The sequence below is a fragment of the Artemia franciscana genome, chromosome 7 (assembly GCF_032884065.1).
Source record: "Artemia franciscana chromosome 7, ASM3288406v1, whole genome shotgun sequence".
In the NCBI taxonomy this organism is placed as follows: domain Eukaryota; kingdom Metazoa; phylum Arthropoda; class Branchiopoda; order Anostraca; family Artemiidae; genus Artemia; species Artemia franciscana.
In genome coordinates, this window is record NC_088869.1 from 54103487 (window position 1) to 54127927 (window position 24441).

The 24441-nt window shown below is 35.2% G+C and overlaps 1 protein-coding gene across 3 annotated transcripts in view; it reads left to right on the forward strand.

Annotated features, from left to right (window-relative positions):
* The window catches only part of LOC136029465 (maleylacetoacetate isomerase-like), a 127734-nt gene that overhangs the window by 102593 nt on the left and 700 nt on the right, over positions 1–24441 (forward strand). For 2 of the 3 annotated variants that reach the window (XM_065707885.1, XM_065707886.1), the window contains one exon: positions 3049–3151. In XM_065707885.1, coding sequence (XP_065563957.1) covers positions 3049–3151 — 103 coding nt within the window. Of the gene's footprint in view, positions 1–3048; positions 3218–24441 lie in introns of all 3 variants that reach the window. The other variant, XR_010618053.1, reaches the window with a different exon arrangement.

The window sequence follows — 24441 nt, forward strand, 5'->3', positions numbered from 1 at the left end:
TAATGTAATGTTTGCAAACAGTTCATCGTAACGAACTGTAGAGTTATGTAATGAGTTACTCGGCCTAATAATAACCGAAACTCTAAAAAAAAAGTTAACAAGAGGTGTATAAAAAATTGGCTTTTTATTTTGATCGCTAAAACGTAAAATTCCTTAAGTTTAATATTACCTAACAAAAGCCTGAGAAAACTTGCTTGATTTTTGGAAAAGAAGGGAAATATCCCCAAAAAGTCAAGGAATCTTATTGAATGTATACCATCAAATTCAGTATATCTGAGGATCCTACTGAAGAGTTTCATGGGAGCATGGGAGTTTCATGCTCCCATTTGCAAGAATGTGGAATTTTGTTTTTTTTTTTTTTGACAGAAGAAAGATCACGGATCCATGCTTGTTTGTCGTTTTTTTCCACGGGTGGTGGTATTGAACCAATGGCAAAAGAAGATTGAGAAAAGGCTCATTCGAATGGACAATAAAGGACTACTCCCTCCTCAATACCTCGCTCTTAACGCTAAGGCTTAGCTTTTTGTCACAATTCTTTAAGAACGACTCCTGGAACACAATGGCCGTTCGGATATAATAAAAAGGCTTCTTTAAAATACTGATAAACTTTAGCTTGAAGAGCGAGGCATTGAGGACAAGGCAAGTCCCCTTATATACGGACTAATTTTTGTCCGTTTTTAAGTGTTTATGTTGTTCCTTACTTTCAGCTGAAAAATCCTGTTTTTTTTTCAATTAAAATTTTATCCTAAGGGATTAATCTTAAAAACTGTTTAGAAGCTACTTAGTGTCTAGATCTTATATTAACATTCCACATTAAAATGTTTAGAAATAATCACTTTTAAAAGAAGTTATTGTTTTAAATACCGTACTTCACTCTGGTTTATCTGTAGGGAGAATATCCTAAAAGATCATTGGAAAGTGGTGCCTATGTAAAAAAAAGTTTTTTGGATACTTTGGTTGGTAGATACTTGAGACAGTGGAAGAAACGTGAAAAGAGTAACAAATTCAGAATGTCTGTGGCTCAGAGGGAATTAAACACCATAAGAGCCTAGAGTTTTGCGCTGTCACGGCTACTTGCATCAATCAAAACAAGTACTAGATCTACATGGCATGGGCAACCTGAGGTGTTGCGTCAACCTTTGTTCTTCTTCGCCGAGTAAAGTGTTGCGAGAGCAGCACTTTGGTTTTGTTTCCTCGCTTCGACTAACGCTGAAGTTGTTAATCAGTAAGGATCTTAAAATAAATACTAGGTGCACCAACTCGCAAAAGTTACAAACCCCTCATTGCAAGTAGCAAAAGTTGCGAACCCCTCCTTGTGGAAGATGATTATGACTAACAGCCGACTGTACCTTAAAACTCCCCTATATGTCTCACAATTGGTATCGGCCTATTTTTGGTTTCAGTGTGTGCCTTACTACTGAATTTATCAACCTTTTAAACTTTTAAATTGGTATATCTCATGAAGGAATTTTTCTACCAAAAAATGGATGCGATATACTTTGAACAGCTAATCAAGATCGACTGCCGTCGAAAAAAAAATCTATCTGTCTTAGTTCAAAAGTTTTGCCGTAGGTCAAGTTTCTAACGTCATCACTTAGAAAGGAGCAAAGGATAAACTCTAATTCTTTAGCAATGGGAGAACTTCTAAGTTTAAGAGACGTATTTGATAACATTTCTGTATCGGCATATTTTTGGTTTCAGTGTGTACCTTACTATTGACGTTGTCAACCCCTTTAAATTTTCAAACTGGTGTATCTCCTGAAGGAATTTTTCTATCGAAAAAAGGATGACATATACTTTGATCCCCTCATCAAAAGCTATTGACTGCCATCGAAAAAAATATCTTTCTGTCTTAGTTCAAAAGTTGACTTTTTTGCCGTAGGCAAAACGTTATCTCTTTCTAACGTTATCACTTATAAAGGAGCAAAGGATAAAGTCAAATTTCTTTAGCAATGAGAGAACTCTTAAAGGTTAAGAGGTACATCTGATACCATTTCTCTACCGCAATCCCAAGTGCCAAAAACCGAATGATAAACTCAGCTGAAATCACGAACAGAAATGGGTAGAAACAATAGATGGCAGAACTTTTGGTCCCCACTTTTTATTTCTGTATTTTTTTCTATTTATCACTCAAAGAAGATATATTGGCTGTGCGGTCGGATAACTGCTGGATATATTTAACACTTATAGATTTTACCCATCTTCAATTTGAAACTGGTGTCTGCCTGCTAGAATGGATCTTTCCACTCGAAAGCAGAAACATGGTTTGATGAAACGGAAGCTTGACTGCATAACTTCAGATAGTTCTCTCTCACATAGGCTATGAAACTCCAAGTCACTTCACACATTATAGGCTCTGGCTCAAGGACAAGCAAAAACCGTCCTTTTTGGCCCCAGGCAAGAGCTCTATGAAGCTTTCCAAAATGGAAACTCATATCCATCGATCCAGACAAAGGTCCACACTTTCCGTAAAACCGCAGAGGTTAGACCCTTACCACTTTCTAGGAATAAGCTAAAATCGAGGTGCTAAAAAAAAAAAAAAAAAAAAAACGCGACAAAACCAAACTGTTCCTCTCGCAACACAATTACCAATCAGAGGGTTTTTTTATCTAAAAAAAGGGAGAGAGATCAAAACACGAAACCGCATTCCAGTTACAATTTTAATTGTTACGGTGGAATTTTTTGGATCAAAATATTGGGGGGGGGGGTATCGGTAAATCTTGACCTAAATATCTTAATGTATCTTTCATTATAGACCAAATTTTCAGATATTACAGACCATTATTATTCTTTAATAGACTTTATAACGATAATTCATTATAGACCTAACATGGATCGAACCAAATTTTTTATTCGTTTCTTCTTTGTATGCAGCCGCTCCAATTTTTATACCGAAAGCAGTTTTTGGATATGGTCTTTTAGAAAATCTCTAACATAAGCACAAAGACTGCTCTATTGTCTTCAATTGCTCATAAACTTTTTAAAAATGGCATTGCTAGTATATACCTAGAGCGAATATTTTACTATTTATCTGTGTATATATTTCAGCCCTTGAAAAGCTGCTTGTGAGTTGCAGTGGAAAGTACTGCTTTGGTGATAGTATTACGTTCGCTGACTGCTTCCTGGTGCCCCAAATTTACAACGCCAAAAGGTTAGGTTAGATGTTATTTTTGGTGGAAGGCTATTACTAAGAAACCTAACACGATGCTGAAATAAAGTAAGATTCTCAGAGTTTGAAACTCCACAGCTTATACAAAACCATTAAGATGAAATATCGCAAGTTGATCTGAATTGAGAGTTTCTCCTAAAGTTTTCACCATTTTAAAATTCCTTAAGTACATCCAGTAGGCCTACCTCTTTTCCTTAGGAAGTCACTCTTAACTTCAGAGTTGGGATGTGTATAGTTATGAATTCTTTGGATGCTCTTTGGAGGGGGCTAATCAAATTTGAAATTGAAATCTCTAGTTTCCTCTTATTTGTAACCGGCCTCGCGTACTCTCGCATGACATTCCGTCGGAATTTCGACATGAACATTTCGTTCAATTAATTAAAAAAAAACTTTCACAAAAAGAATTTTTTAAAGAAAAGTAAAAGTCATATTAATATAAGATTAGAAGAAATAAAAACCTACTATAATTCAAACTAAAAACGACAAGAAAATAATACCGTAATAACTGAAACCCAAAACGAACAAAAATTAACGAAACAATCATAGAGAAAAAAAAAAAAACAACTTGCAATAGGTACTAATATAAATGAATAAATAAATCTTAAAACGAGTAAAGTATAAACTGAATATGCAAATCAAGCTTAGTAACCACCACCGTTTGGAAATCTCTTTTAATATCCCTTCCAAAAAAGGTCAGACTAATATGCAGTCCGTTGTACCACTTAATAAATGACAAACAATTAGAGGTGGGTGTCAAAATTATAAGCTTACTGTAGGCAAGTATGAACTAAATTTTAAGAGGCCTCTAAGAGTGTTTTGGGACGGAGGATGGTTTACAAAATGTAGCTATTTATGAGAAATGTTTTGAAATATTAATATTTTTTGTAACTAGACTTAGAGACACCCTCCCCTTTCGTTCCTTTACTTTGCTTAGAATATGTAAATATAATTAAACTAAATCATAATAATAATAAATAATGAATTAATAACCCACTGTCTATAAAAGACTGTAGTGGAGCGAAAAAAACAAAAAAACAATCACACTAAGAAAAAGAAAGGAAAATTAAGTTATCATTAGCGAAAAATGTCTTTTGTCTAGTGTCGCTTTTACGACTGATTTTTCACCGATGCTCCACCACTGTTTAATGCAGCTCGTACTTCCAAAAACTTTGCCTATCTGTTTCTGCAATCATTATATCAAAATATTTCCAGTCTGACACAACAGAAAGTGTACGGTTTCCATGGGTAATGTTGTCACTTCTTCGCGTTGAATGTTTGAAACTCCCACTTATCAATATTGATGGAAAGTCTTGTAAGTTGAAAATCACTTTGTAGTTGGTTTGAATTTTCTTTTAAGTCTGCTTTTGATCTGCTGAGAAGAATAACATCATCAATTTAAGACTAGGATATTTAAGACAAGTCGGCACGGGGAAGTAGAAGGCGCGGTTCAGAATCTTAGAGATTGCTTGTTTAAAAATGAGATAGATAGATAGATAGGTAGATAGAAGAGCACTGTCTTACCGTACGTTTCTTATGATTTTGATTACTTCTGGAAAGGCACTTCTCTATCTGCTATACACTGTTGAATTTTGGTAACAAAATTTGATAGTTCTTACTATACTCGCACTTACGTCCCTGTGCACTTGAGAGTTCGTAGCTTTTATGTCAATGACGTTATGAATTGCTTCCGAAGTGCTTTAAAAGGTGACTTGTCTTTCTCTGATTCTATAACCATATTTCTCAGAAGCCTATGAGCCTCTGGACATTAGCGCCTTTTTGGAATCTATGCTGATCATTTCATCGATGTCCAGTATCTAGCTATGTAAGAAATAGTGTATCTAAAATTGCTAAGGATGCAAGATACACAAATAGGCCTGCGAGATTTACAATCATTAGTGTTTTTTTCTTTTCTTTGCAGTAGATGTTATACCTACTTTTAGGACACTTTTTGCTTTGTGTTCACGTTTTGTGCTCCGTTCTAATTCAAATACAGTCCCTTGTAAGGTTTTCCAGACACAATCTAAAGGTTCAGTCTCATTTTACGTGCTGCTGATATCTGAATCATAACTGACTCAGACCACTTCAGTTTTTCTGTCCCAAGTTTGACACGCTTAGATGGAAATATTGTCGATTTGATGACCCTCGTGGTATGAAAGATCTCATCGTAGTAACGCTGAGATCAATAGAGGAAGATAAGGTGAGAGGGTCGGATAATGGCAAGTAAACCAGAACTTTGATGCAAATATGGACCGTTGTAACACAGACAAATCAGCGTTGCATTTGTTCGAAGTTCGCTTCTAGGTCCACGTAATAGAACTTTTGATATTTGTGTTCTGTAATAGCTTTATATGAAAAGATAATCCAAGAAGGTTACTAATCGGATCACCTGTGCATGTTGTGGTGGGAACACAGGTAATGAATGGTCATGAAAGGACGTGGTTAATATTGGACGCATGTCCACTAGTATGGGCATATCCAAATTCCAGGAACTTCGGCCAAATCTTATTTTAAGTAGAGAAGTAATTCTGAAAAACTTCGGATCGAACTTGGTCTTCGTTAGGTCACTGTTCAAACAAGTAGCAATTAGCCATTTACCCTCACCACGCTTAAGGAACTCCAGATATCGCCTAAGCGTATCAACTGCTTTCTAAAACTTTGTCAGAGAGATAACGTTGTTTTAGCTAGTAGGCATATATATATATATATATATATATATATATATATATATATATATATATATATATATATATATATATATATATATATATATATATATATATATATATATATATATATATATATATATATATATATATATATATATATATACTATATAACTATAGATATATATATATATAATATATATATATATATAATTTTGGATATATATATATATATATATATATATATATATATATTATTTATTTATTAACACCGTTCCTTCCGCTAAAACTAACGGAATTCAATGGCTTTTAATTGAAGGCTTAGCCGATAGTTCTTTCATTGCGTAAATGGCCTGACCACCTTACGGATGTCCTGCCGTTGATCTTACAGGCTGTATGGATCTATTCAGGAAGTTTTATTCAATCCGGAGGGCATATGTTCTTGAATATGAGCGTTTTTTCCGACACCCATTCATATTCTGGCTTAAAGCGATCTGAGATATGCTTCATGAGTTATTCTTATTTGTCAAAATCTCTCAGCTTCGGGAATTTTAGACTGAAGTAAACCTGAGGTTCTTTGCAAGAAACTCTTTTTGGGTACGCTTTATACGACGAGTCTTTGTTAAGGGTAGAGGTCCAGAACATGTAGCAAATCTGGCATCGTTGTGCAACTTTTGATACAGCAGTCATAGCTTTGGCACCGGAAGGACATTCCTAGGGCTTGCATGTACTTGACCGTTTGGAAAAATTCGTTTTTCCAGTTTGATTGTTCAAGAAATTGCAAAGCTCGTGAACTGCGTGTTTGAAGGTGATTTTCAGCGTTTTGGTTTGGCCAAAGTGTGAGTTTTCCTCAGCAAGGTCTGGTTATCTTAATCCTGTGTTTAATATTTAAATGCGGGATTTTTGCATCCAGACAAAGAAGCAGAAAAATTAAATTGAAAAACGTGTTTCTGGAATATTGGAATAATTTTTTTTTTTGAAAGTAAAGAATGACTTTAAATTAAAGGTATTATGGAATTTTGACTTAGAATGGAGCTATTATCCTCTCAAATCCCTTCTAAAACACTTAGTTGAAACATAAAAGTTTGTGTTCTAATCTAATTGCTGAATTTAAAACAAGACGTATTGAACGATCCAAGTAAAAAACTTATACTTTTTTGGATATCTTTGTTTTTGAAATAAAGGCTAATTCATACTTTAGTGGGACTTAAGGCCTCTCTAGTATGTGGATGAATTTTGCTTCGGAGAAATCGGTTCCCTACACTTCATTATTACAACCATTTAAAAAATATTACAATTTCTAGTTCAGAGAAAATTTTGACCATTGAATAAGAGATCACATGGATACTTTTTTGTTTTCGGAACCGAAAAGTTGCCTTGCTGTTTGGCCAATTGCTTGATTGTTTTTTCATATGTTGACGCCTTTGAACGTATGAATGTAAATGAAACCTATCAGTTTGTGAAACAGCACACTAGCTTTATACATACTTTATCACTTTTCGCCTTATAATCGCCTAGAATAATTAAATCACCTAAAAGTGCCATCCAGGTGGGACTTTCTGCTGTAGGATTTATATCTGAAAGAGGAAATGTCATGGGAATGGCGGAATAGGGTAAAGATTTGAACTCTGAATAGAGTGAGATAAGATGTAGTGTTGCTGTCGTGCGACGTAGATGGCGTTGCTTTCTCCTGAAAACTCCCTTTTTTCCTATAATAATACATGAGCTGCATAATATGGTTAAAACAGATAATCCTTCCTCTTCTAAGTTTTGGATTACCCAAATAACAAATTAACTTTAATCTAGAACTCATAGATTCCCCTGAAATCATCATGTAACTGATAAAGACTGTTTATGCAACCGTAATTTGTTTTGATTTGAAAAAAAGTGAAGGCAGTGTTGTCTCGTGGAAAAAAAAAAGCAAGAATGATGAGTGTGTCTCGTCTCAATTATTTCTTTTTCGTCATGACTTCTGGGATAGGGGGTAAGCACGTCATGGGTGAAAACAAAATAGGATTGTTTTTATATTCAAATAAAATAGTTTTAACCCGCAGTATTTATTACAAATATTATTCTTTTAACGTATTTGATTTGTTTTGCCTCACCGCAATCACTTTCCGTAATGAAGCCAATGTCCTTCGAATCATTTGCCACTAGCCACTGCATAAAAAAAAAGGAATAAAATTCCACAATTTCGTAGATAGCAGCTTGAAATCTTTTTAGTACGATTCTCTGACATGCTGAATCGAATGGTTGGATTTCCGTTCAGATCACTGCTCTCCCTTTTTTTCGAAAATTGGTCAAATTTCATCAGGCCTATTACATTCGATGGGTAACATTAAACTTAATGAAATATGTTTAGAATCCTTATGCAAAAACCAATTCTTTTCACATATTAATTATTATCAGCATTATTTTTTTAGAATTCGGTTCCTATTGACCCGAGTCGCTCTTTACTTAGAGTTTGTTACCATAAACTGCCTTTATCGCGATGATGTTTTATCAGATAACGGTCTCTACGTCACTTTTAACCATTCAGTAACTAATAATGAGTGGAAATAAGTGACCTTCGGGAAACTACCACGATTTCAGTATTTGATTTGATGATTTGGGTTTGAAGAGATTAAACAAACGCTCAGGGAGACGTTGCTAAATGGTGCCCCATACACTTGCAAATCCTATCTGTGACTTAAGACCAAGCAACTTAAGTATCTTAGGCTTGTAAACCTTCTATGCAATTCCAAGCCAAGCTTTCAGGAATTAAAAATTACCTGAGATCCTCTGGTTTCTTTTTTGTGGAATTTACCTTTTGCAGAAAAACCTTGTCAACAATTAGTTGAGCGACTTTGGCCTCACATGTTGCATTTCTCCAGTTCAGGGAAACAAAGATTCGTGTACTGCCACTATTTTGTTGACAATTTCGTTGGAACGTAAAATCAATTAAGGTCAGCAGAGCTACTCACTTTCCTCCCTCATCCCATTTTGTCAAGAGCTTTGTTTTTTACCTTCAACAAAATTTCTTCTTCCTTTAAATATTTTGTTATGACTTTACCATAATCAATGATCGGATAATACTTGCTTTAACGAATGAAAGATCTTAAGCCAAATTGACCAGCCATGACAACAAAGAGAAGCAACTCTAATAGCTCCTGTGATCTATAAGATCAGTTGCGACAATTGTAGAAATTGGATGTTTTTATTTCTTGGTTTTGGATTTTATTTGCTTTTGAGGTCCATTAGTTTTTATATTTGTTTTATCAGCGTCGAAGACGCCTTGTTTTCATACAAGTGAAATATTCACGTCGTTTTAGTTTTTGTCTTTTCTTTTTACTAGCCGTAGTCCTATTTGTAATCTTCATCGTTGAGATAACTCTTTAAGTTATTCTTTGTTACATGTTTTAAATATAATGTTTTCATCGCGCGAATTGAGTCTGTTGCTTAACACATCTTTTTCTAACTCCTGCCCTTTATAGCATCAGTTGGTTTGATTCCTAGATACCTCGGTTTGAGCACTAAGTGCTCAGAAGTTTGATGAAGGTTAATATTAGTAAACAGAGTAACCGGACACATGTAGTCAAGCTGTTTGAAATTACATCAATTACCATGTTATTAATTCGTGTCATTGAATGGTTGGTGCTTCACCTGAAAGCAACTTTAGTTTTGCTGAGTATATTTAGTGTTTTTTTCTTTTACAATTCATTTTTCACTTGAAATAAATGAAAATTGATGCTTCTCTTTCAACGCGGACAGGATGCGATCATTAATCAATGTCAGGGCTCCTAAGCAGCCTCAGCAAAATACTATGTGAAAGCATGAAGTCACTCAATAAGCCCCTTCAGCCGTCATTCCATGTCAATCAGCGAGTTTCTCCTTGGGTAAGGATACAGTGGCCTTATATCCAGATATCTCGTGAATTTCGTTGTTCAGGGTTAAGGGGATGTGATACCTTTAACGTCACGTTGAAAGTCTTTGTGTCGGCTGACAGTCTCAACGAAAAAGGACCCATTACCGATTTTCTCAGTACCACAGGGAGCTTCCAAATCAGCTGTAATAAAATTTTATTGGATATCTTCATGTGTCAACCGCGAAAAGCGAACGAGAAGCCAGTTTAAAGCAATGTGTGGTCTCTTAGTAATTGTTTTGCAAAACGCTGTCTATTCAATGTACATGCAGCATAAATAATGTGCATCCTATGTCGGCAAAGATCTCAATCAAGGCGGTTAGTACGACAGGGAACTCCCAAAGTTGACAAATTAATCAATGATACCTACTTTTGACCTCATTTTCAATGTTTGCCAAGCAGTTATTATAGATTATTCTCAGGGACTGTCCTTTCCTGGACTATAAAAAAAACTATGCTCCGTTCAACCCAAAAATAAAATTCATGCTTTCTAATGGTGGAGATTTCGTTACATCTGAATAGCACAGAACGAGAGAAGTTTAATGGTTTTTCTAAGATTTCCAGGAAAGTAGGTGTCAGCTTTTAGTTTTTTGTCGTTTCTCCGGATAATTTATCTAAGCTATACAGCTTATGGCAACACCGTCGACTCAATTTTAAATAGTTTGGCCCCACCAACTAAAATTGTTTATAATGGGCGAGAGTGGGCGATCCTTGAAGGTATCGAGTCGTATTAATAATGTCATGTTAGGCAACAATAAAATCGCTCAATTAAACAGATTCACCTACCTGACCTGTATCATAGGCAAGGCATTAGTGCTGCCTATGTAAAGGGCAAAGTGGGTACAATGCATTATATATCATATTTTTTTTCTGACCAAGGCACTTCGTCTTGAAGGAGTAGTCGTAGCAGATTTGAATCGAGCTCATTCAATACAAAATTACAAATTCTACTTTCCTTTTTAAGTGTCAACAGTGATTGTAGGGCTACCATCCCCCTCCCACGCCCATCATTTATCCAAACACATGCAATCAAAATTTTTAGGTAGTCATTTTCTTCGGCATAGTTGAAAGTTCCAGTAATTATATTTTTGAGGATTTTAACCTCCCTCCTCCCCATGGCCCTTTGGGTAAGCTCTATAAGTTATGCTAGTTGCCCAATGTTAACATATAAGGGTTTTGTGGAAGGTGTGGTCGTATAAACTTCGGAGGGGCTCATTTTATTGGAAATCAGAAGTTCTAGTGCCCTTTTTAGGAGTCAAAAGTGATCGAAGGGCAGCTATCCCCCATGCCTTCTTTTCCCCAAATGCATCTGATCAAAATTTTGAGATAAATATTTTGTTCAAAATAGTCCAAAGATCATATGATGATGCCTCTGGAACTGACACAACCCCTCAGTACCTGGGGCTTGGGTTTTAATTATGCCCCTGGGGCATACAAGGTTTTAATGGTAAGGGTGATCGTATAAGCTTTGAGGAGGCTCATTTGATTGGAATTAAAAAAATTAATTACCTTTTAAGAGTCAATAGTCACCGGAGGGAGACTAGCCCCCCCTCTACGCCTTCTTTTTGAAATTTTAAAAAGTGATTTAGTTCAAAATAGCCCAAAAATCATATAAAAATGCCTCCAAGGTTGACATAACCCTTTAGAGCCTGGGGAAAGGATTGTAAGTTATTCCCTTGGGACATTTAAGGTTTTTATGGCACTTGGTATCTACCAAGTGGCATGTAGCGATCGCAAATTCTGTCGGTCTGTCGGTCTGTTCCGGTTTTGCTACTTTAGGCACTTCCAGGTAAGCTAGGACGATGAAAATTGACAGGCGTATCAGGAACCAGACCAGATTAAATTAGAAAATGTTGGTTCCCCGATTTGACAATCTGGGGGGCAGTGGGGGACTGTTAAATCGAAAAAAATAGAAAAATGAAAAATCGAAAAATCGATAAAAATGGCATTTTTAACTTATGAACGGGTGATCGGATCTTAATGAAATTTGATGTTTAAAAGGATATAGTGTCTCAGAGCTCTTATTTTCAATCCTGACCGGATCTGGTGACATTTGGAGGAGTTGGGGGGACCTAAAATTTTGGGAAACGCTTAGAGTGGAGGGATAGGGATGAAACCTGGTGGAAAAATAAGCAGAAGTTCTAAATACGTGATTGACATAACCGGAAGAAATCCGCTCTATTTGGGGGAGTTTTTAATTCTGAAAAATTAGAAAAAATAGGTATTTTTAACTTATGAAGGAGTGGTCGTATCTTAGTGAAATTTCATATTTAGAAGGACCTCGTAACTCAAATCTCTTATTTTAAATTCCAACCGGATCCAGTGTCATTGGGGGAGGGGGGAATCGGACTTCTTGGAAAACACTCAAAGCGGAGAGATCAGGATGAAACTTGGTGAGAAGAATAAAAACAAGTCCAAGATACGTGGTTGACATAACTGGAACGGATCCACTCTATTGGGGGGAGGGGTAATTTTGAAAAATTGGAAAAAATGAGGTATTTTTAACTTACGAAGAAGTGATTGGATCTTGATGAAATTTCATATTTAGAAGGACCTTGTAACTCAGATCTCTTATTTTAAATTCCGACCGGATCGAGCGTCATTGGGGGTGGGGACCGGAAATCTTGGAAAACTTTTAAAGCAGAAAGATTAGGATGAAACTTGGTGGGAAGACTAAAAACATGTCTAACATACGTGACTGACAGAACCAGACCGGATCCGCTCTCTTTGGTGGAGTTGGAGGGGGGGAGTAATTCGGAAATATTAGAAAAAATGAGGTTTTTGTAACTTAGGAATGGGTGATCAGATCTTAATGAAATTTGATATTTAGAAGGATCTTCTGCTTTAGAGCTCTTAATTACAATCCCGACCTGATCCGGGGACATTGGGGGGAGTTGGAGGGGAAAACCGGAATTCTCGGAAAACGTGAAAATTGAAGTCTTAATCTTACGAATGGATGATCGGATCTCAATAAAACTTGATATATAGAAGGATCTTATGTCTCAGATGCTCCCTTTTTAATTCGAATCGGATCTGGGGACATGGGGGTTGGAGGGGGGAAACAGAAATCTTGGAAAACGCTTAGAGTTGAGAGATTAGGATGAAACTTAATGGGAAGAATAAGCACCAGTTATGTTATATATTATTTATTATATGTTATGTTATATGTATTTTATTATGTTAGTTATACATGATTGACATAATTGGAACGGATCTGTTCTCTTTGAAGGAGCTTGGGGGTGTTGATTCGGAAAAATTAAAAAAATCGAGGCATTTTTAACTTGATAACGGGTGACCGGATCTTAATGAAATTTGATATTTAGAAGGAACTCATGTCTCAGAGCTCTTATTTCAAATCCTGACCATATCTCTTGACATCGGGGGGGGGGGGGTTGGAGGGGGAAACTGGAAATCTTGTTAAACGCTTAGAGTGGAGAAATCGGGATGAAACTTGGTGGGTAGAATAAGCAAATGTCGTAGATACGTGATTGACGTAACCGTGCTGGATCCGCTCTCTTTGGGGGAGTTCTAATTCCCTTTTGAAGAGTCAAAATAATCGGAGGACAACTAGATCCCCCCCATCCCACACGTTCTCTTGTCCACAAATGCCTCCGATCAAAATTTAAAGAAATTCATTGTGTTCAAATAGTCCAAAGATCACATAAACAATGCCTTTAGGTTGACAGTACCCCCCCCCCCCCAGAGTTGTTATACCCCACGGACATGTAAGGTTTTTATGGAAATAGCGGTCGTATATACTTCTGAGGAAACTAGTTCTTTCGGGAATTGAAAGTTTTAATTCCCTTTTTAAGAGTCAAAAGTCACTGGAGGGCAAGGAACCCCTCTTTCATGCCTTCTTTTCTACAAACGAATTCTATCGAAATTTAGAGGAAGCTCCTTTGTTCAAAACAGTTCAAAGATCATATAACAATGATCAAAAAAATCAAAAAATTCACAATAAATAACCGCGCTAAACCCAAAACTAGCAGAATTTAACATGAGTAGGGCTAACATCCCCCATGGATGTTAGCAATAGCCGTCCCGGCCGTGTGGGTTGGTGCGCTGGATTCGGGATCCCTTGTCTGAGAGGACGCGGGTTCGAATCTCAGTGTACCCAATTCTTCAGTTTGGGACAAGGGTCAGTGGCGTGACTCTGTAAGCTTAGCCAGAGTCGACCCAGCTCTAAATGGGTACCTGGAGAAATCTGGGGAAGGTAAACAGGAAGGGTGTGCGAAAGCACAGGATGGCTGGCCCCCAACCATCCTGCACCCATTGCACTTCCTGACTGAAGGGCCGGGAAACGGAGATCAGCACCGCCGGTACTTACTGTAAAGTCTAATGCCGTATCCTTTACCTTTTTTTTACCTTTAACATCCCCCATGGCTTTACTGAAAAAAAAAAAAGAATTTGGATTGACGATTATACATATAGGTCTTCTGACATTAATTCCTTAAGGCAAATAGTTTTTGATTTATGAAAGTTAAAAAAGCGAAAAACCTTTAAAATATATTTTGTTTTCAATAATGTGCAAATTTCGTTCTGAGGGAGGCATGAAGGTGTCAGCCCTACTCGTGTTAATTTCTGCTCGTTTTGAATTTGACTCGATTATTTGTATTAATTTCTGGTTGTTTTGGATTTCATTCTTTTATGGATTAGGATGTGTGGTAGGTTTACGGTTGGAAGATTATTTGATTTCATTTCTGCTCTTTTTTAGGTTTAATGGAGCAGTTTACTTTTCTGTGAGAATTTATTTTGTGGAAGTTCTTTTTTTTTAGTTTTGTAATTAAAGATGGTGGATGTAGTGAAAATGTCAAAAGCATAGCCAAAGCGGAAGATATTTTTTTTTAATTCAAAAAAGTTTGGAAGGATAGGAAAACAACTCTGCGTACTAAAATCATAATATTGAAAGCTACGGTAAAGATCATGGTAAAATAAAGCTTAGAAATGTTGACGCTCTGAAAGACTGAGGTAGATTTGTTTAATATTTTGTTGAGGATTCTCGTTTGACTGACCGTATGTAAAAAAATAAGCTGCACATGAAAAATTACTTGATCTAAATTTTTACGTCAAAAAAAAAGAAAGCTGAAAAAGAAAAAAAAATCCTTTTTTAAGGGTGAAGGATGTCCGATTGGCAAATAGTGCTTTTTAATTATTTATCTAACGCCAAACGAGAAGTAGGTCGTCCCCGATTGGAGTTGGAAGGGATCATAAGAAAGGAATTAAAGAATATTGAAATTTAATGGAAGGGGATAAAAAATTAAGCATGGAACGGTAAAGGAGAAGAAAAGAAAAGAATAGAAAAGGAGCATGCATTGCAGTTGTGTTTGCCTCAGACCGGCTTGGTGCTGGAGATATCTGTTTGATGCAACAGTAATATATAATATAGTAATATATAATAATAATAAAATATAGTAATATTATTTTCCATGTTTCGAAGGCAAAGACACATATTTTGGCTTTCAAAAGGAGCATGCTAAATTGGGGAACATTCTGACCTTCAAACAATTCCTCAATGGCATATTTTGGCGTTATAAATAACACCTCATTAGTACATTGTAAGACCAAAAATAATAAAAATGTTCGGATCAACGGCCAATAGTATCTTTAACATTATTGTCAGATTACATTTAGGAGTGTCAACATGGGGAGGGGGAGGGGGCTGCTGGAAAAAGAAAAACATCAGTAATTTTTTTTGCAAAAAGAAACTAGTCATTAAAGAAAAATAGTTGCTATTATTCTATATTGTAGGGTCGCTGCCTTGAAAATTTTTATAGACCTTGAAGAGTCGGTCCTGAGATTAGAATCCTGGGAAAATTATGCATGTAAAACATTGCGCTAAAACATTAACTAAATTTTGTGTGCTTTTATTATGTAGTTTCTTGGAATTTTTCACAAATGGTTGGATATTGCTGAATTCTCGGTGGCAACTCTGGTTCAATGTACGGTGCTTGAAAATTTAGGTGGAATCCCGTAAAATTTTTTAATGTAATTATCTTTTGTGTCTTTATGACAGTTTTTTTCTTTTTTGTGTGTATATTTGCATGTTAATGAACAAATTAACTACGGTGACTATTTACTTTATGGTAACAAAAAAAATATTCATTTAAAGTCGCCACCCAAGATTTTTCAACCGTTTTTTCCACTGCAAGTTGTACGTGACTAATTCATTGAAATATACCATCTTAATTAGAAATTATGGTTTTCATGTTAATTGCGGATATATTTGTAAAGACAAAAAATGAGGAACTGTAACTAGTTCTGATTGTGATTATAATTTGCTTAATTAAAAGGAAAATTTGATTCTCCTTTCGTCTTATGCTGTTTTCGTCTTGTTTTTAAAATAACAATAACTAAAAACAGTAATAATAATAATAATAATAATAATAATAATAATAATAATAATAATAATAATAATAATAATAATAATAATAATAATAATAATAATAATAAATAAATAAAATCAAGAATTAAAACTAAGAAGCGTTCGTTTGAAAACGCCATCAAAGATTTGACAGCTGAGTTTTATTTCCCACTATGCGCGCTGATTTTAAAAAAAGAAATAAATTAGTTTTTTTTTATTCTTTTATTTTGGTTTGATTTTTACTGTGATTACAGTTAGCTCAATACGTCTTCAAGGTTCTCTACTGTTTTTGTGTTCTTAAAAACAACAACAATAAACAATTTTCAATTTTCAAACAGCAACAAAAAAAAAAAAAAAATTCAATTGAAGACACCACCCAAGATTTTTCAAATGTTGTTAAAAATATGAAAGAAATTCGGTTTGATTATGATTGGAGTTAGCTTGATATGCGGAGAAAATACACGTGTCTTTCGTCTTATGCTGCTTTTATAGTAAATTAAATAAAAAAAAGCAAAGTTTTTTAAATGAAAGTAAGGAGCGACATTAAAACTTAAAACGAACAGAAATTACTCCGTATATGAAAGGGACTATTCCTTCTCAACGCCCCGCTTTTTACGCTAAAGTTTGACTCTTTCTCTGAACTCTACATTTTAAAACAGTAAAAAACTTTAGCGTAAAGAGCGGGGTGTTGAGAAGGAATAGCCCCTTTCATATACGGAGTAATTTCTGTTCGTTTTAAGTTTTAATGTTGCTCCTTACTTTCATTTAAAAAACTTGTTTTTTTTTATTTAATTTCTGAATGTTTTTGAATCAATGCATGTTTTGATTTTGGCTCTCCGCAGAGGAATAATTAAAACGAAATTTGTATATTTATTTTTTTGGCTAAATGGCTTTCTCATAATTTTGATCGAATGATTTTGAGAAAAAAAGAGCGGGGGAGGAAGCCTAGTTGCCCTCCGATTTTCGGTTAATTAAAAAGGCAACTAGAACTTTTAATTTTTTACGAATCTTTTTATAAGTAAAAGATATACGTAACTTATAAATTAGCTTACGTAAAGAACTTTTGTATTCTCATGTTTTTATTACATATATGAGAGGGTTCGCCCCCTCGTCAGTACCTCGCTCTTTACACTAAAGCTTACATTTTGTCCCAATTCATTAAGAATGACCCCTGAATCACAAAAGCCGCAGAATAAATAGTCGAAATTACTAAAAATACTTTAGAGTAAAGAGAGAGGTATTAGGAGGAGGTGAGCCCCTCATATGGGTAATAATTTCTGTTCGTTTTAAGTTTTAATGCTGCTGCTTACTTTCAGCTGAAAAAAAAACTTTTTCATATTTATATTTTATTGTTTTTCTTAAGTAATGCTAGAAAATAATGCACCCTTTCCATTGAATTTCTCTTCCCCCATGACATATTCCTCCAAGGAAAGATCGTCCCACATAGCCCCCCTTCCCTCAACCCCACCCCCAAACCAAAAAAAAAATCACCCTGAAAACTTCTGTACACTTCCCAATAACCATTACTGTATGTAAACACTGGTCAAAGTTTGTAACTTGCAGCCCCTCCCCCAGGGACTGTGGGGGAGTAAGTCATCCCCAAAGACATAGTTGTTATGGTTTTCGACTATGCGGAACAAAATGGCTATTTCAAAAGTTTGATCCGTTGACTTTGGGGAGCATATGAGCGTGGGAGAGGGCCTAGGTGCCCTTCAATTTTTTTGGTCACTTAAAAAGGGCGCTAGAACTTTTCACTTCCGTTAGAATGAGCCCTCTTGCGACATTCTAGGACCACTTGGTCGATACGATGACCCCTGGGAAAAAAAATGAAAAAAGCAAATAAACACGTACCCATGATCTGTCTTCTGGCAAAAAATACGAAATTCCACATTTTTGTAGATAGGAGCTTGAAATTTTTGCTTAGGGTTCTCTCATACGCTGAATGCGATGGTGTGATTTTCGTTACGATTCTTTGACTTTTAGGAAGTGTTACTCCCTATTTTCCAAAATAAGGCAAATTTTCTCAGGCTCGTAATTTTTGATGAAAAAGACTAAATTTGATGAAACTTATATATTTAAAATCAGCATGAAAATCCGATTCTTCTGATGTATCTTTTAGCATCAAAATTCCGTTTTTTAGAGTTTCATTTACTATTGAGCCGGGTCGCTCCTTACTACAGTTCGTTACCACGAACTGTTTGATCTACTTCCGGTTTTTATGTTAAAGTACCTTTGTAAACGCGTGTCATTTCTGTATTATTATTCTGTCTTGTCCGATATTAAATAAAAAAACAAGTTTTTTCAACTGAAAGTAAGGAGCGACATTAAAACTTAAAACGAACAGAAATTACTTCGTATATGAAAGGGGCTGCTTCCTCATTAACGCCCTGCTCTTTACGCTAAAGTTTGACTCTTTCTCTCAACTCTTCTTTTTAAAACAGTAAAAAACCTTAGCGTAAAGAGCGGGGCGTTAATGAGGAAGCAGCCCCTTTCATATACGAAGTAATTTCTGTTCGTTTTAAGTTTTAATGTCGCTCCTTACTTTCAGTTGAAAAAACTTGTTTTTTTTTAATTTAATTTCTGAACGTTTTTGAATCAATGCATGTTTTGATTTTGGCTCTCCACAGAGGAATAATTATAACGAAATTTGCATATTTATTTATTTTTTTTGGCTAAATGGCTTTCTCATAATTTTGATCGAATGATTTTGAGAAAAAAGAGCGGGAGAGGAAGCCTAGTTGCCCTCCAATTTTTTGGTTAATTAAAAAGGCAACTAGAACTTTTAATTTGTTACGAATCTTTTTATTAGTAAAAGATATACGTAACTTATAAATTAGCTTACGTAAAGAATTTTTTATTCTCATGTTTTTATTACACAAATGAGAGGGTTCGCCCCCTCGTCAGTACCTCTCTCTTTACACTAAATCTTAAATTGTGTCCCAATTCATTAAGAATGACCCCTGAATCACAAAAGCCGTAGAATAAATAGTTGGCATTACTAAAAATACTTTAGCGTCAAGAGCGAGGCATTAGGAGGAGGTGAGCCCCTCATATGGGTAATAATTTCTGTTCGTTTTAAGTTTTAATGCTGCTCCTTATTTCCAGCTGAAAAAAACATTTTCATATTTATTTTTTCATTGTTTTTTTTTTTAAATAATGCTAGTAAATCCTGCGCTCCCTTAATGAAAATTTTCTTCCCCCATGACAAAATCCTCGATGGAGAGTTCCCCCAGTATATTTCCCTCTTCTCAACCCCTCCCCCAACCGAAAAATCCTCCTGAAAACGCCTGTACACTTCCCAATAACCATTACTATATGTAATCACTGGTCAAAGTTTGTAACTTGTAGCCCCTCCCACGGGGACTGTGGAGGAGTAAGTCGTCTCCGAAGACATAGTTATAAGGTTTTTCGACTACGCTGAATAAAATGGCTATCTCAGAATTTTGATCCGTTGACTTTGGTAAAATAATTAGCGTGGGAGGGGGCCTAGGTGTCCTCCAATTTTTTTGGTCACTTTTAATCTGCCTTCTGGCAAAAAATACAAAATTCCACATTTTTGTAGATAGTGGCTTGAAACTTCTACAGTAGGGTTCTCTGATACGCTGAATCTGATGGTGTAATTTTCGTTAGGAGTCTATGACTTTTAGGGGGTGTTTCCCCCTATTTGCTAAAATAACGCAAATTTTATCAGGCTCGTAACTTCTGATGCGTATCAAAATTCCATTTTTTACAGTTTTGGTGTCTATTGAGCCGGGTCGCTCCTTACTACAGTTCGTTACCACGAGCTGTTTGATTGTAATTCTGTCGTGTCTCTATTGTCTATTGTATTCTTGTCTTGTCCGATATTGTAAATTAGAAAATTTAATTAATAAATTCAAAATATTTGTTTTCTAATTATACAGGATAACTAAGTCCACGAAAAGCAGGTTTCCTGAAAGTTAAAACTGAATTCAAGATTTTTAAGTTGTGGATTTAACTAGTTACGAGGAGAGTGGTCAAGTTTGCTTACAATATGAATATTGGCTAAAGATGAAACACAAAAAGTTTGAACTTATTCTATTTATAATGTGTTAAAGGTAATTATTTGGTTAGAAAAATAAAAACCTTTTTTTCTTCTTTTTTATTAGGCTGAGGTGGACTGCATGTAATTACCTGCCATTTCTGCATTATTATCTCCTTTGTCTTGATTAATTTATTATCCTCATCTTCCAAAATATCCCAAAAATGTCCTTGAAATATTTCATCGGCCACGTATCAGTATACGTAGTCGAATATTCTTGCTCGAAGATAGTAAAGTGCCAAGAAGGATCTTTAACTTTTTGTGGAAATTTTTTGATTAGTTTCGGTTAGTAAAAATTAAACAATGTAAAACTGGAAAATTTAGGATAATTATTTAAACCTCAACAACACCCGTGAAACAGGTCTTGGTAGAATTGAAAATAATTTTTAAAGAGGTTGAAAATCTTAAAATGTGTTTTTTGTTTGGTTTTTTAGGTTTTTCTTAGGAATCTGATCTTGAAGTATTTCTTTATTGGTTTATAGGATTTTGTATTTTATTTATTGATCCTGGTAAATTTTAAAAAAGTTGAACATTTTATTATGCATTTTTAATCTAGGCTTTTACTTTTTTGAGGAATAATTGCTCGTTGGATTGATTCTTCTGCTTCGTCTTTAATTTATGTTCTATTTCGGTGAAAACGTGTATTAGCCTTGTATATTTGTTTGGATTTTATTCTAAGCATTCCCTTCGCAAAAAATCTTCATTCCGCATAACTGCTTGTGTTAGTAGGATGGACAGACAGTGTGGTCTCAGTCGTTACTTTCGTATCAGTAAGGTATAGTACCCCATTTGATGTCGGAGCATAAATTTTGGATTCTGGTTAAAATACACGAGATTACGCGAAAGATCTTATCGTAGTTTGTAGATTCATGCACAAAAACGACTTGGGTCAGAACATCATTCTGAGCTTAACTCAAAATAGCCTATATATCTGCTGTCTTATCTATTCAGAAAATTTGCAACATGGATTTAGCGGGGTGTAAACCCTTTTCATACGAATTGTCGACAAGGGAGAAAAAGTCTGTTTTGGTTCGTCGAGCAATTCTTTGCTGAAATGATGAAAAACATATTTGAACTGACACTCAAATGAGATTTGCTAACTTGGTGAAATGTTGTGCTGAAAGTTGCTGCATAAACAACTAAAAAGTGTAATTTATGTTTTCATCTCAACGGCATTTGCTTATTAGATTCTATTGACCTTCATAGCTCAACTTTTTTTCACCCATTTTTTCATCATATCCTCAATATGCGATAACAATTTTCTTTCTAACACGGACATATTTGTCTTATCAGGCAAATGCTGTTTACTCAATTAATGATGTTATTTTTGTTGCCTGTTTTTACATAAAACTATCTATATACAATAATGATTTTCTTTATAGAACCGTCACTTCTTTTTCTTCTTATATAGCATTTTTAAAGACTTTTGAATTTATTTTCATGTTTGCTCTGACATTTTTGGTATTTTCTGACATCTTAGTTTTTCGGTAAAATCTTCTATTAAAATAACGATTTTCTTTCTAATGGGGACGGAGACACGTTTTTCCTCTTTTTCTTTTTGTCTGCCAGTTTTTTTATTATTATATTTTGTTGAAATTCTTAATATTACTTTTTGTTACCTGTTTTCTCATAATATCTTCTATGCACAATGACGATTTTCTTTTTAATAGGAAAATTTTTTACTCTTTTTCAAACAGTTCGTGGTAACGAACTGTAGTAAGGAGTGACCCGGCTCAATAGTAAACGAAACTCTTAAAAAAGGAATTTTGATGCTAAAATATATATCAAAAGAATCAGATTTTCATGCTGATTTTAAATATATAAGTTTCATCAAATTTAGTCTTTGTCATCAAAAGTTACGAGCCTGAAAAAATTTGCCTTATTTTAGAAAATAGGGGAAAACACTCCCTAAGGATCACAGAATCTTAACGAAAATCACACCATCGCATTCGGCGTATCAGAGAACCCTATAGCAAAATTTTCAAGCTCCTATCTACAAAAATGTGGAATTTCGTATTTATTGCCAGAAGACAAATCACGGGTGCGTGTTTATTTGTTTGTTTGTTTTTCTTTTCCCCAGGGGTCATCGTCGACCAAGTGGTCCTAGAATGTCGCAAGAGGGCTCATTCTAACGGAAATGAAAAGTTCTAGTGCCCTTTTTAAGTGACCAAAAATTGGAGGGAACCTAGGCCCCCTTGCACGCTCATTTTTTCTCCAAAGTCAACAGATCAAAATTTTGAGATAGCCATTTTGTTCCGCATAGTCAAAACCATAATAACTATGTCTTTGGGAATGAATTACTCCCCTACAGTCACTGGGGGAGGGGCTGCAAGTTACGAACTTCGACCAGTGTTTACATATAATAATGGTTATTGGGAAATGTGCAGTGGTTATCAGGGAATTTTTTTGGTTTTGGGGGTAGGGTTGAGGGGAGGGGGCTATTTGGGAGGATCTTTCCTTGGATAAATATGTCATGGGGGAACAGAAATTCAATGAAAAGGGCGCAGGATTTTCTAAAATTACTAAAAAAAACAATGAAAAAATAAAAATGGAAAATTTTTTTTCAATTGAAAGTAAAGAGTAGCATTGAAACTTAAAACGAACAGAGATTATTACGCATATGAGGGGTTCTAAAAACACTTTAGCATAAAGAGCGAGGTATTTAGGAGGAGATAAATACCTCGCTCTTTATGCTATAGTATTTTTTGTAATTTCGATTATTTAATCTACGGCCTTTCTAATTCAGGGGTCATTCTTAAAGAATTGGGACAAAACTTACGATTTAGTGTAAAGAACGAGGTATTAACGAGGGTACAAACCCCTTCATATACATAATAAAAATTAAAGAATATAAAAGTTTTTTACGTAAGTTAATTCTTAAGTTACGTATATTTTTTACAAATAATAAAATTCGTTAAAAATTAAAATTTAAAGTTGCCTTTTTACCTAACCGAAAAATTGCTTGGCAACTAGGCCTCCTTCCCCATCCCTTATTTCTCAAAATTGTTTGGTCAAAACTAAGAGAAAGCCATTTAGCCAAAAAAGGAATTAATATGCAAATTTTAGTTTAATAATTTATGTGTGGAGAGCCAAAATCAAACATGCATTAATTCAAAAACGTTCAGAAATTTCATAAAAAAACTAGTTTTTTTAACTGAAAGTAAGGAGCGACATTAAAACTTAAAACGAACAGAAATAACTCCGTATATGAAATGGGTTGTCCCCTCCGCAATCCCTCGCTTTTTACGCTAATGTTTGACTCTTTGCCACAATTCTGCTTTTTAAAACAATTAAAAGCTTTTAATGAAAATAAAGAGCAAAGATATGGGCGGTTAGAAGATATGGGAAAACGACATACAGAGCGTATCAAAAATGAAATGAAGAACAATGAAACACGCGGTTAGAAGGCATTCGACACCGAACAAGTGAGCTAGTCAAAAATGAAAATTAAGTGCAAAGACGCACACGGTTAGAAGAAAGGTGGCGGCGTGTCTAAAACTATGATGAAGAGCGAAGACACACACGGTTATAAGACATGTGACACCGAGCATGTGACCGAGTCAAAAATGAAAATGAAGAGCAAATACAAACGCGGTTCAAAGAACAGCTGCGGCGTGTCAAAAATGAAAATGAAGAGCTGATACACGCGGTTAGAAGACATGCGACACGGAGCATGTGAGCAAGTCAATGAAAATTAACCTGGACAGCGAGAATAAAAACGTGTCAAATTGAAAATGATAGCGACGATGATTAAGTTTGAGATTTAACATGGATAAGGTCAGCAATGCCTGCCATACCTTTGGTAAAAAAAAGTTAGTTGATATGTATTTCATAATGACGAAAGAGCCGAGATAAAACGAATGCGTTTAGAAGACAAGTGACAGTGAGAATCCATCTATAGAAGCCTGCTGCGTGATGAGTACAGTACCGGGATCCGGTGGGGAAGCCGCCGAGCTCTGTACATCTCTGTCTCCCTCTTTCTTTCTCTATCTTTCAATTTTTCTGTCTCTCATTCTCAGTGGCACCAATTGGAGGCAAGGGAGCAAACGCTCCCGCATGATTTCGCTTTTCCCTTAGAATAATACCTTTTTTTTTGTATTTTTCATTGACAAATATTTTTTTTTGCCATTTTCATTGAAATCTCTCTCTCTTCTCTCTCTCTCTCTCTCTCTCTCTCTCTCTCTCTCTCTCTCTCTCTCTCTCTCTCTCTCAGTATTTTTCATTGACAAATATCCTTATTCGGCATTTTTATTCAAATAAACTATTAAACCCACCCCCCCTAGCTTT